General features: G+C 35.8%; 2 protein-coding genes across 2 annotated transcripts; one reads left to right on the top strand and one right to left on the bottom strand.

Moving 5' to 3' along the window:
• Positions 1-1,166: 1,166 nt before the first annotated feature.
• On the bottom strand, positions 1,167-3,511 carry LOC140797752 (lysine histidine transporter 1-like). The gene is made up of 6 exons (XM_073151398.1): positions 3,189-3,511; positions 2,327-2,720; positions 1,909-2,014; positions 1,737-1,828; positions 1,586-1,654; positions 1,167-1,193 (listed from the first exon to the last, which is right to left on the bottom strand). Exons 1-6 carry the CDS (start codon positions 3,509-3,511, stop codon positions 1,167-1,169), a joined length of 1,011 nt encoding a protein of 336 aa, XP_073007499.1.
• A 3,041-nt stretch (positions 3,512-6,552) lies between these two features.
• Positions 6,553-13,490, top strand: LOC140798160 (stromal 70 kDa heat shock-related protein, chloroplastic-like). Its single transcript, XM_073151924.1, has 8 exons — positions 6,553-7,107; positions 8,331-8,583; positions 9,115-9,194; positions 10,219-10,361; positions 10,466-10,564; positions 10,843-11,032; positions 12,155-12,553; positions 12,893-13,490. Exons 1-8 carry the CDS (start codon positions 6,628-6,630, stop codon positions 13,262-13,264), a joined length of 2,016 nt encoding a protein of 671 aa, XP_073008025.1. The 5' UTR covers positions 6,553-6,627; the 3' UTR covers positions 13,265-13,490.
• Positions 13,491-13,720: the final 230 nt, after the last annotated feature.

Genomic DNA, 13,720 nt, shown 5'->3' with positions numbered 1-13,720 from the left:
CATTATCCTTTTGGAGTTATAGGGCAGATGCATTCTCCTAATTTTATCATAGTAATGATATTGTAGCTGAAAGATAAATCTTATCAGGAAAGGTTGTGAGAGGGTCACGGTTCCTTGTATTGTGAAAAATGAAGAGATTTATACCAAGCAGCATAGTTTAGGTACTGAATGATGATGAACATGTCTGTCTGCTAAGGAAAACTTTGTATTTCAGATTAAAAGAAAAATGTTTGCTTTTAGTATGTGCTACTAGATCTTACCTTTCATTTGGGTAAGCCACCCACTGAAAGCACTATGGACAATTAAGAGTAGTAAGCAATTGATAATCGTAGCCTTTCAGATAACCACCTATTGACTTCCTATTCTTTTCAGTATTATGAACTTCTAGCTGCAAACTGGGAGACTACCTGTATATTTCACATGTTTGGCTCATTTTGCCTTGTTTGAAGATAACCAGAATATGTGAGAACTATTCTAACCGCATTTCTCATGTAAAATTCAGTGAATAAACCAATTGCATGGCTTAACAATTTTTATTTTGTACTTCAATATTTCTGTTGGAATTCACTTGTACAAACTTGTTTCATGTAATGCATTAGGCTATTAATCTGTTGTTCTTTTTGTTGGGTTAAGTTTTCCTTTCTTTCGAAGTTTTACTTTAAAACAGAAAATCTCTGAAGTTGGAAGGTTAGATGAAGGAAATATTACTATTTAGTTACCTTATTTTGAGCTTCAAAAGTAATTCACCTAATCAATAGCTTTGATGATAAATTCATCATATTTAATCCAATCAGACCATGTTGTCCAGCTTCTGTCAAGCATTTGGTTAGACATTAACATCTTAGTTTCTTGTAAGCCTTCCTACCTGATTACCTTACAATTCATTAATCACCTGTAGAACTAGTCAAAGTAGTGGTTGGATATCGCCTTTCTTGAGACAAAAAGTTTTTAATCCTCAAGAACTCACAGAAGATTATGGATGGCAGTACTCCTCTTCACAAGGTTTGTGACTACTCTCACTGTCAATTATCTTGCTTAATTTTTTCAAGCAAATCTCGTTTTTTGTATGTTACTTGGACGTTAGCTTTATCCAGGACTCTTGTTGTTAGTATTTGTTTAAGTTTCCATCCAAACCCTTAATAAATGAATAAAGAAAAATCCAGGACTTAGGGATGAAATCTCCTTGACACAGCCTTCACAAGAGTAAATCAGGGAAACAAGAAAAAAAATGTTAACTAGAAACTCAAAACAACCATTTTATTGATAAAGACAACTACCATAAGAATTTGCACTAAATGTACTAAACAAGAGCAATAGATAGAAAACGAAACAAACTAGCAGTTCCTCTAACGGTGCTGATCACTAGAATATTTACATAATTCACTTGTTGCCGTCGACCGACGAGCTCATGAAAAGAATTTGTAGCTCTTTGCGCTGAGGATGATCGATCTTAGTGCTCCGATAGGTGATAAAACCATGAGCAGAATGCCAAGTATTATGCAGATCTAAGAAAAATAAAATTAGCTCTAGATTTTTAGATTTTTAGGAATAACAATAGGAAGTGATTTGCAAAATGCTAACTTACCCAGTTTGTGCACCAAGATAAGCTGTACTTCTTAGGTTTGTAGACGGACAACCACATGATGCAAGGAAGCTGTCAAAAAGATTTTAAAAGATTTTAGGAGTGTAAAAACTTCTAATAAACTTTGTTGGTGAATTATGAGATGAGGACTTACAAAGTAGGTTGTCGGGGCAAATGCAAATCCTCCGAAAAATCCAAGTAAACCACCAAAGAAAGGAATAGCCATGCCAATAATCATTGTTAATGCTGCACATAAAAGCACCGGAAAATATATTAGAAGGATTCATCGCATGTTTAATTTTGAAGAGAGGAAAACAATGCATTACCAACATAAAGACTGCGTGCAATCAAGCGAAGCGTAAGACCCGGTGGAAAATGTAGTTTCTTCACAAGAACTGTTTCCATCATGTCGAAGACCGGCATTGCATAGATCTGCATAAACGATGAGATGATTCTGGTTCAGATAATTAAATACCTTGATCTGAAATATTGATTCATATATATTGTAGTAGATGATAAAAAAGTATGATGGTTATAATATTAAATCCTTTATTCCACATATAGAAAACTAGCTCATTTTTAGGGACTTTGTCTAGCATGAATATAAGAAAAAAAGAACTCAAGCATCTAAATAGCAAAATAATCAATCCTTTACTCTTAAAATGATAAAATTAAAAAAATAGAGTCAAAATAAAAAAAAATAAAAAAAATAGAAAAGATCTCTTGTTATGTTAGAAACAGAACCTGATAACTTCCAATGACATGGATGACGACAAAAAGGTTTGCGGCTGCGATCAACCACCTTGGCTTCTCCAATGTGATGAGGATGTTATCGTCGACTCTATTGCCAAATGTCCAGTATCCGATCAGCGCAACGGGAAAGTAGCATATTGCGACGACAATGTAGGCCACAATGACACCCTTCCACATAGGTTTCTTTGAGGGCTTCTCAGGGGTAGAAGGGATAGTTGCTTGAATCTCCAATACCACATTATGTCCTGCATAGGCAAACGCAACATCCCCTAATGCACTGAGAAAATTGAAGATAGCTCCTGTTCTTGTTGAAGCTTTGTAATCATAGACAACATCTGGTTGTCTCCCTTTGTGAACTGAAGCACCCCATGCTATAGTAGAGTAACTGGTTAAGGACAAACATAATCTCATTAGTACAAGGTAGCATCTATTTTGAAGGCACTGAAAAAATACAAAATATCTAATTCATAAATATCTAATCCATAAAAATGGCAAGTCATATAACTACCAAGAAACATAAATCTTTTGCGGATTAAATTTGAGACACTAAAACTTAAAATCTTACGATTAAAGATGTCACAATTTAAGATTAACTATTAGATCTGTATATAAGTGATACTTTTAAAAACAGGAGTAAATGTAGATTCTTTTTTCTAAAGAAAAAGAAAGAGAAAAAGGTTATTAGATTAATTAACTGAAAGCCCCGGTAACATCACAAAGAAAACTCCTTCCAAGTACAACCACAACAGACATTTTATATTCATTCAAGAATTTTAGGGATAATTATAATGCCCTCAAACTTTCAATTGAAGTAATGAAGGACATATCAAACTGTGAGTTGAGATCTAAGTACCTGAGAGACATGACAGCAGCAGCTAAGGAGACCCCTGAGATGGAGTTCAAATTCGGAAGCTGAGAGAGAACAAAGTGCACAGAAGCAAAGATCATGATGAAATAGCTTAGCTTAATAGATTTGCAATCAGGGCAGACAACATCATGGAACTTCTTGAGAGACCTCCCTCCTGTAACCATGTAGACAATGTTGACGCCGACCTCGACGATAAGCTGCTGCGGTACGACAATCCAGAGACCGAGCTTATCGCCGAATGCGTGCTGACCGAGCTCGTGGTAGCGATCAAACCGCTTCCCAGGGACCATCTCATGCATCTCCACCATTTGCCACAGGGTATATAAGGTGATGACCCAGGATATAATAAGCACAGCAATGCCAGGGCCCCTGAAGAAAAGAATAGAGAGTTATGCAACATATCTTTGTCTAAATATTATTAAAAAAATGTTGAGATTAATCAATCTAAAAGGTAGTAAACTTAAATCAAAAGGACATGATATCGGAAAACAATTTAGTGATCAAAGTTTACAACAACAAAAGCAAAAACGCTAAGGTGGGTTGGTTCTCTCCTCCCTCTCTTTCGATCTAGGATTTCTCCTCCATCTCACATACGATGGCTGCCACCGACTTCGAGTACCGCTGGTTCGTCAGCGGCCTTGCTCGGGCCATCGACGACAAACCGGCGAGGTCGTGGTCTCGGAGATCATCAACGATCGGGAGACCGGGAGGACGAGGAGGTTCATGTTCGTGATGAGGAATGCGATCGAGGGGATGAACGGGAAGAGCATCACGAGGTCCAGTCACGCGGCGGCGGCGGACGTGATAGGATTACAATTTCTCTTGTTTGTATAAAAAAAGAAAAAAAACTACCTGCTCGAAAAAAAAAAAAAAAATCTATCCTTTAGATCTAAATTCGCAAAACATAATAAACAACACAATACCATCCGAGCTCCGCCATAGCATAGGGTAAGCTAAGGACGCCGGCTCCAACCATCGCCGTCACGTTGTGGAACGCCGAATACCACCATTTTGCATTTCTTGACGATGTTATGGGAAGCCAATCGTCAATCTCCTTCTCTTTCACATTCACAGTTTGTATATCATGCTGCTCTTCTGTACTCATCTTCTCAACTGTATTCATCTTCTCAAAAAACTATTTGGATCTTGTCAAAAACTATTTGGATCAAAAGAAAGAAGTCGAAACAATAGAATAAAAAATCTAAGTTAGATATATATAGAAAAATTACAAATTTATAAATAGGTTATATATGAGATAGAATAGAATATAAGATAGAGCAGAATATAAGATAGAGCTGCTTATCTCCTAGATTCAGAATCTTTATAGATTCAGAATCTTTATAGATTCAAAATCTTAGCATCTTACGACGCGGTATGTTTAGTTAGAGAAAACGTCGCATGCGGAAGTAGTTTATAACCCATTCAATTCCTTATCACACAATTCTAATTATAAAAAAAAACAGAAAAATAAATAATAAATAAAACTTTCTACGTGGCTTATTCCTCGTTTTCTATCTCCTACTTGTTTTCAAAATAAATAATAAATAAAACTTAGTTTATAACCCATTCAATTCCTTATCACACAATTCTAATTATAAAAAAAACAAAAAAATAAATAATAAATAAAACTTTCTACGTGGCTTATTCCTCGTTCTCTATCTCCTACTTGTTTTCAAAATAAATAATAAATAAAACTTTCCACGTTTGCTAAATAAAACTATTTTATTAGTTTATAGAGAAATCTTTTACTTTAGTTAGTAGGGTTGCAATCGGGGTCGGGTTAAGCGAGTTCGGGTTGGGTCAGATTCGGGTCGGGTCAACTTTACCCTAACACGAACATGACCCGATTAATAAACGGGTTGCATTTATTAGACACGAACACGACCCGATTATTAAATAGGTAACACGAGACGACCCGTCTAACCCGTTTAATAAACGGGTCGTGTTAACACGACACGGTAACACGTACACGACCTGCCTAACCCGATTACCCCATATAAAATTTAAAATTTATTAATTTATTCTATATAAATAATGTGTTAAACAAACAAATTAACTTAATTAACTTAATTAAAGCAATCCATGTTCAACAATCATTTCCTTGTTTCGTCCACAATAACAATTTCTTCAGTAATTAAAGCTGCAATAGGCTTTGGTAATATGGATTTCGATGTATGTTCCGACAATTCTTTCTATTGTATCTAAATGCAAAGTTTCTGCTTGGTAACTCCAACATGTTTAGCTATTTTACAGGAAATAGCCAAAAATAAAATGATGAGATTTAGAAAGCATAAAAATGTTAGAACTATATGTTATTGTATAAGCTGCATAGCGTAATACAATAGCAAAGTAATAACAATGAACAAATCGTAAATACATGTTAAAGCAATATGACAGCCGATTATACTAAACTCAAACCCGATTAAAAGTCGGGTTATCGTGTCGGGTTATCGGGTCTGGTCAAGATTTGCCACCCTAATACTTTAGCCGTTTCTTTTGGTTCGAATATTTCTTTTTTGAGTCTAACCAAATTGGTGTTTTTATTTGAGTTTATTTACTAAAATACATACACCCTCCCTCTTTATTAGTGCTAATCACACAGAAACTTAATCTTATTTATTTTAATTTTTTTATTTTGTTAATGTTTGGGATTTTAATTTTTCAATTAATAAATTTTATTTATTTTTAATTTGTTAGTAACTCAAATGTTAACGTGCGTTGTTGGTGAATAATAGAAAGTTAAGTTTCAAAGTTACACTGTTTAAAATTACGGCAAATTTTAAATAATTTAAAAAACATATTAATGACAAGAATTATAATAAAGATTAATTTTTTTAAGATTTTAATTAACTTGATGAAAACTTGAATATTAGTTATCTATTTTTCTATAAACCATTTTGAAATTAAAATATATTCAGTATATCTTTTAAAATCTATAGATTTTGTTTGAAAACTCTTTTAAGTTAATGTTTACTGGGCCTAATAATTTAAAATATGAAAACACATAAATATGAAAACACATAAATATTCTAAACTGACAAGAAATACTAAAAAATAAAAAATAAAAAATAAAAATTTATAGACTATTCAAAATTCAATTCAAGATTGATTTTGAGTTTAATTTAAACTTTAGTTATAATTAATTTGTAAAAAAATATGCTAGATTTGTAAAGCAGATAGATATTAATTTATTTAGCTTAGATAATAGAAAAATTAGAAAATTTATAAATCATATTTTATATTTTATGTATTTTTTGATTCAACTTCTGTCTTAATAATAAATATTAGCGTGTTAATAAAAGATAATAAAATTAAAATATTGGATTGATTCCATTCAGAAGTCGTTCCAGAAGGCGCGAGTACTTACTTAACCGCCGAGTTCGTTTGATTCAACTTCTGCTTCCACATTCTTCCCCACTCTTCGATGGCATCCTCCTCGTTCCACTTCCTCTCTTCGACCCACTTCATCATCCGCATCCGCAACCACCGCTCTTCTATCTGCAGTCCTCCCAATCGAAACCACTTCTCCTTCCGTCCCCTCCGGATCGTCTCTGAGAAGGTGGTCGGCATCGACCTCGGCACCACCAACTCCGCCGTAGCCGCGATGGAGGGCGGGCGGCCGACCATCGCGACCAACGCCGAGGCCCAGCGGACAACGCCGTCGGTGGTGGCGTACACCAGGAACGGCGACAGGCTGGTCGGGCAGATCGCGAAGCGGCAGGCAGTGGTGAATCCCGAGAACACCTTCTCCTCCGTGAAGCGGCTCATCGGTAGGAAGATGGCGGAGGTCGGCGAGGAGGCGAAGCAGGTATCCTACAAGCTGGTCAGTGATGAGAACGGGAATGTCAAGATCGAGTGCCCTGCGATCGGGAAGTTGTTCGCCCCAGAAGAGATCTCAGCTCAGGTCTTTTCCCCCTTCTTTTCTGCATCCTGCTTGTTTTTGGATTTCATATGATTATAATTCGAGACGTTTAAAATCCATTTGGAGAAGTTAAATAGACGTCTCTGTAGAACTCGATCTTATTGGGCAAATTTTTTTTAAAGTTCATTAGTTTATAAGAATTTTTTTTTCTTTAGCCTTTCATTTTCTTCTGTTTGCTTTTGTAGATTTCCATCGAATCTTGCTTTTTTAAGTCTATCCAAATCGTACCCTTTTCCCTTTTTTTCAGTTTATTCGCTAAAATACACCCGTATTAGGGTACCTAATCACACAGATACTTAAAAAAGTAATTAGTTTAATTTCCTTAATTTATTACATCATGGATTTTTAGGGATTTTTCCTCGCCACTCTTTTATTTCACTAATGTTATTTATTATTAGTTTGCGTTTAACCAAGGTGTGTTGTTGGTGAATAATAAAAAGTTAAATCACTCAAAGGAGGCTTGGGTTAAAATAGGTTTAAAACATAATAGCTGCGAACCATGCGTTGCAAATATAATCTTCTTTATTTCTTTATATAACTAATTAAATAATTTGATAGTACAATCTGTTTTTGGCTTTTCTGTTCTGACCCAGAACAGTAATTTAAGTTACATTATACTTGGAGAGTATTCAAGCCTCTCAATGAAATTTTGTATAATTTCATCTGAGCTCAATTTCCACAGAATTATTAGAACAATCTTAAGACAGGGAATTGCTTTTGTCCTCTGTAATTCCTTAAAATTTTGGTAGAGGTAGAAGGTCATCGGATTTGTAGTTAGTTTATCGCCAGAATAAGAAAAACAAGAAAATTCTGCGAAGTTCAGATGTCGCCCATGTTGTTGATTTGAAATATTTGACTTACCTTTTAATTTTCAAGTAAACAGTAACTTTGCATGATGTTCTACTTTTCCCTATGAGAACTTGCATCTTGGTCACCCTATTACAACTTTTGAGCTTGATATTGTACTGGAGTGTACATTTGTACATCTAATGATCTGATCAACTACAAAACAATGAAGCATAACTTTTTCTATTGCTCCTCACCTTACATGTTTGAATGTCTATCTTGACTACTAGTCTGAAATCTTAACTTGTGTAATGTGGATGATTGTCTGTAGATTCTACATGTATAGATGTTTGTAGATATATGATATATCCAAACTTTTTCATGTCGACTCTGAGTGATGCAGATGTCTATCTTCTCAGGTGTTAAGAAAGCTAGTGGATGATGCGTCTAAATTTTTAAGCGACAAGGTCACTAAAGCAGTGGTCACAGTTCCTGCGTATTTTAATGATTCCCAAAGGACAGCAACAAAAGATGCTGGTCGGATTGCTGGGTTGGAAGTCCTTCGAATCATCAATGAACCAACTGCTGCATCATTGGCTTATGGATTTGAAAAGAAGAAAAATGAAACAATTCTAGTGTTTGACTTGGGAGGTGGTACATTTGATGTTTCAGGTACACAAGACTATGAAAGTCTATATTTCTGTTTTATCAATAATTTTATATTTGATTTCCTTTTTAGCCCTCATCTAGCATCTTTTAGAACCCCTCTGTTTGTTTATTGTTTGGTCTTCCTTCTGCATGACTCCTTAACCAATCATTTGGGGAAAAGATGACTAGTACAAAATATGAACAGATACAATGGGCTCTGGATAGATATGTCATTAATTATGCAGGGTAATTATTATGTGCATTCTTGAAATCTAAAAATGACTATATCAAGATGATACCTGCAAACCAAAGATCATTTAAGGAAGATTCAATATTCCATAATTGCATTTGATCTTGCTTATGTGTGAGTAAACTGCATGTTAGGGCAGTATCTACAAGCTTTTCAGTATCATAATATAGAGAATCTAAATTGACATGGCCAAAGTTCCTTAAAAGTAAACAAATACTTGCCTTAGTAGTATAAAACTTCCTTGTTTCTGATGTTGATACGTTGATTTCCTGTGAATTCTGTGAATCTTACGTTGTATGTTTCAGTTCTGGAGGTTGGAGATGGTGTGTTTGAGGTTCTCTCTACATCTGGAGACACTCACCTTGGTGGTGATGACTTTGACAAGGTCATTTTTCTTCTCTTCTTGCGCATGTCAATGATGCAAATGGCCTCTGAAGTAGTAATATACTCATGCTTCTGGATGACCATCTTGTGTAACATGGAAGCATATAAACCCCTAACCTTGCTTGCCGCTGCAAGCTAGAAGTTTTTTTCATGTATTACAAGTGATTGAGCAGTTGATATGCTTGGTCTGATTGAGCTTATTGCAGTTTTTTGTGTCCCAACTCAGATTGAGCTTATTGCAGTTTTGGTGTCTCAACTCAGAACCCATCAGTCAACTAGCTAAGTCTATATTATGCACTGAGATAGAGTTTCTGTATTAATGCATTTGTAGAGAGAATTTACATGATGGAGATAGAATGAACTCCCGCAGATGCTGCCATTCTCAGAAACAAGAGTAGTTAAAAAATATAGGCAAAGAATGCCAGACTTTTCATTTTTCTTGTGATCCATTATTTGGAAGTGCTATCATTGGAAGATATCAGGAATTTTTTTAAATGAGGCACTTCAAGATTTTTCTATTAAAAAATTGTCAGGCTAACTGGACCAAATTGTGGGATTAAATGCTTGACAACAGGCTAACTGGATCAAATAGTTGGGACTAAAAGCTTGATGTTGTCATTTAGAAAGCTTTGCCTTAGGTCGTCCTCATCTTTAATTTTTGCATCCATACATTCCTTCGCAATATTTTGATAATTGTCACTCTGTTTATTGCCAAAAAGATTGATTCTGAACCTTTTAGTATTACTTCTGTCATGCAAAATTCGTTCTGTTGCCTGACTTATCCTAATGGCTCTAGTATCTGTTGGATACAATCTTCAACTTTTTGATCTAACATACACACGTGCAAATTTTATTGTCTCCTTGTATTGGTGTCCTATTGAGGTAGCAGTAAGTTTGTAAGTTTTCCACGGGAAGAGAGGATTAAACTCATATTTTACAATAGAAACTTGATTCCAGTGCTGTGCGGCTGTGCCACATAATCTGAACACACAGTAATCTTATCTAGCTGATCTCATAATGATCAGAAAATTGTAGACTGGATTGCTTCCAACTTTAAGAGAGATGAAGGCATTGATCTTTTAAATGATAAGCAAGCACTCCAGAGACTTACTGAGACAGCGGAGAAGGCTAAAATGGAATTGTCATCCTTGACTCAGACAAACATTAGGTTTGATTTTCGATCTTCATTTTTCTGACTTCTGTTAACACATTCTTTTTGCTTTGTTCCTCTACACTTTGAATCTCTGATCCATTCTATATGCTCTTTTGCAGCTTACCATTCATTACAGCAGGAGCTGATGGTCCCAAACATATTGATGCAACCCTCACAAGGGCTAAATTTGAGGAATTGTGCTCAGACCTTCTTGACAGGTATAATTTTGGTTCTTATGTTATGCAAATGAAGGAAATTCTTCATTCATCATGGAAGAGGAAACTACTTATGCATCATAATAGCTCATAGTTCAGTTTTAGGATGTAACTGAATAGACTTCTTTCTTATGACTATTGATCATATAGTCAATTCTCATTTATTACTCCATTTATCATTGGCTTCTATTATTAAATCAAATTTCCCTTGTTCCATAATTCCATGCACTCCTCTTATTCAGATGTTTGTGTTGCTTACATCTGTTGTTGATTTCAATCAGACTTAAACATCCTGTTGATAATGCCCTGAAAGATGCAAAACTGTCATTCAAGGACATAGATGAAGTAATTCTTGTGGGTGGAGCTACCCGAATTCCAGCAGTACAGGTACTTGTGAGGAAGCTGACAGGAAAAGAGCCTAATGTTACTGTCAACCCTGATGAGGTTGTTGCTCTTGGTGCTGCAGTTCAGGTAAGTTAAGGAAGCTTTGTGGTCATATTTCATGTGTGAAATGGCATGATGAAAAAACTAAAACTTTTAGAATGTTATTCAAGTTAGTTACTGCAAGCTCTAAATTGCTGTTTGAAAGCAGTAATGGTTATAAGATTGGAAAAAACAAGGGCACTGAGAGACTTCGGATTGTACAGCTTTTATGACAGATTCTGACATGTGTTTAATTATTCCATAGTAGCAGCTCTCCCTTGACTTCAGTAATAACAGTGAAGGGGAAACTCTCTCTCTTAAAATGAATGTAAGAATGTCTGTAAGATTTTAATTTTCATCCACAACACAAGAATTTATGGATATGATCATGACTTATCTTTTGCATTCTGTCCTTGCTGAAAGAGTGCTGGCTATACACTGAGATGTACCTTGTTATAATATTCATAGCACATGATAAGAACTCGGAAAAGTTCTCAAAAGAGTAACCAGGATGTATAAATGATACACTTAGCATATGCTGTTAGTGGTTACTGTAAGGTATATCTAGTCTATATGATTTGAAATCTACCAAGTAGCTCTTTTATCAGTTACTAGAATTGTAATAATTAGGTCATAGGTGTCTGTCCTCCATAGTTCTTGACAGTTGATAGAGTTTTTGACCAAACTAGGCCTTCCTAAAAACTTAATTACTCAAATGATCCACTCTCCAAACTTACTACCTAAAGTGATCTATTTGTTTTGGACACATCAGCTGATACGTCATGGGTCAGAAAAATGCTTAGAATTTTACACAACTGAAGTGCTGATAAATTCTACGCGCATATAAAACACTAATCTTGTCGGCATATAAGATTTTTATGTTACTGCAATAGTAAATATATCAAAATTTGCTGTTCTCTGAACTAGGTAAAATGCTAAACAGTTTAGAGTTTTTCTATCAGGTTCATAAAGTGGCAGTCGACATGTCAAATACTCTACTTGGCCTCCTAAGTATAATTGAATTCTACTGCTTCAGGATTTTGAGTGAGCTGGAATTTAGGTAGTGTAAGCGCCATATCCATGAGATCACTATAGCTTGTTGTGTGCAGATTCTTCTTGTTATAATTGACCTTCTCTTGGATTTTTATTCTGTAAATTTGGTACCTCTAGGCAGGAGTTTTAGCTGGAGATGTGAGAGACATTGTTCTTCTGGATGTCACTCCACTTTCCCTTGGTCTGGAGACATTGGGTGGAGTGATGACAAAGATCATCCCCAGAAACACAACACTGCCCACTTCAAAATCAGAGGTTTTCTCGACTGCTGGAGATGGGCAGTCAAGTGTTGAGATCAATGTTCTTCAGGGTGAAAGAGAACTAGTCAGGGATAATAAATCACTTGGAAGTTTCAGACTTGATGGAATTCCTCCTGCTCCCAGAGGTGTCCCACAGATTGAAGTTAAGTTTGACATTGATGCAAATGGTATTCTTTCTGTTACAGCTATGGACAAGGGAACTGGAAGGAAGCAAGACATAACCATTACTGGGGCTAGCACCTTGCCAAGTGATGAGGTATGTTTTTTGAGCATTTCTTGATACCCACCTCTTTTGATAGTTTCTTCTGCCACTAGTAGATTCTCTATGATCGTATGATTTGTAAGCACAAAACCACCAATTAAACTTGGGTGAAGTTATTGATCATTAATCAGATGGTCAGGTTTTGAGATGATCTGTGCAGTTATCTTTTCTTTGCTCCTGATGGCTTGCACAATTATTTGCTATCTTTTAAAAATCTTAGCAATTCATTTTTTTCCTGAGAATGATATTGGTCATTGCACAGCTCTGTCTCATATCTCCATGAGACTATTTACAGAAATTAGTTGCTAAGAACTAATCAAAGAATATCCACAGGTGGAGAGAATGGTGAAGGACGCAGAGAAGTTCGCCAAGGAGGATAAGGAGAAGAGAGAGGCCATTGACACTAAGAATCAGTCTGAATCCATGGTCTACCAGACTGAGAAGCAATTGAAGGAGCTCGGAGAAAAAGTCCCAGCAGCCGTCAAGGAGAAGGTAGAGGCAAAGCTCAGGGAGCTGAAGGATGCCATTGCTGATGGATTAACACAAAGAATGAAGGACTCCATGGCTGCATTGAACCAGGAAGTGATGCAGCTTGGGCAATCACTATACAACCAGCCTGGTGTGGCTGATTCTGGGACTGCTGGTTCTGCTGGTAAGAGATCTAATGGCGATGTAATTGATGCAGATTTTACTGAAAGCAAGTGAGGACAGATTTAGGTATCCCTTATCCAAGGTTTGTAGCCAAACACTGCCTACTGTAAAGTCGAGAGTTTTGGATAAAAGTGGGGTTTAAGAAATTTGCACAAATTTGTGTAGTATATCTGTATAGTGATATCATTAGGCCCTGGAAACGCGCAGTTGTGTAGTGGCCATAGTAGGCCACAAATTTGTACACTAATAGTTCTAATAGAACATTCCCTGTTTCGTGCAACTAAAATGTTTACAAAATAATATATGTGCTGTAAAGTTCAAATCCAGAAAAAAACCCTCTTTAGAATAAAGTTTCTAGGAAAGCGTAGTCTGCTGCTGTAAGGTTTAAGTTTAGAAATAACCTCATTAGAAATGAGAATAAAAAATGCTTATTATCTTCTTAACCTGCCCTTTTATGTATGTGTTAAAAGTATGATGTACTTTATTCGTTCCATTATAGTTATTTAACAC

Source organism: Typha latifolia, chromosome 11 (genome assembly GCF_019914945.1).
Source record: "Typha latifolia isolate L0001 chromosome 11, TyphaL0001v2, whole genome shotgun sequence".
In the NCBI taxonomy this organism is placed as follows: domain Eukaryota; kingdom Viridiplantae; phylum Streptophyta; class Magnoliopsida; order Poales; family Typhaceae; genus Typha; species Typha latifolia.
This window is presented reverse-complemented; position numbering and strand designations above follow the sequence as displayed.

Excerpts from the sequence above, each read along its gene's own strand:
- LOC140798160 (XM_073151924.1), top strand. The coding sequence starts at position 6,628 with ATGGCATCCTCCTCGTTCCACTTCCTCTCTTCGACCCACTTCATCATC. Across the intron at positions 7,108-8,330 it reads CAGAAGAGATCTCAGCTCAG|GTGTTAAGAAAGCTAGTGGA; the intron begins GTCTTTTCCCCC and ends CTATCTTCTCAG. Across the intron at positions 10,565-10,842 it reads TGCTCAGACCTTCTTGACAG|ACTTAAACATCCTGTTGATA; the intron begins GTATAATTTTGG and ends GATTTCAATCAG.
- LOC140797752 (XM_073151398.1), bottom strand. The coding sequence starts at position 3,511 with ATGGTGGAGATGCATGAGATGGTCCCTGGGAAGCGGTTTGATCGCTAC. Across the intron at positions 2,721-3,188 it reads GCTGCTGTCATGTCTCTCAG|TTACTCTACTATAGCATGGG; the intron begins GTACTTAGATCT and ends GTCCTTAACCAG. Across the intron at positions 1,655-1,736 it reads TTGCCCCGACAACCTACTTT|CTTCCTTGCATCATGTGGTT; the intron begins GTAAGTCCTCAT and ends TCTTTTTGACAG.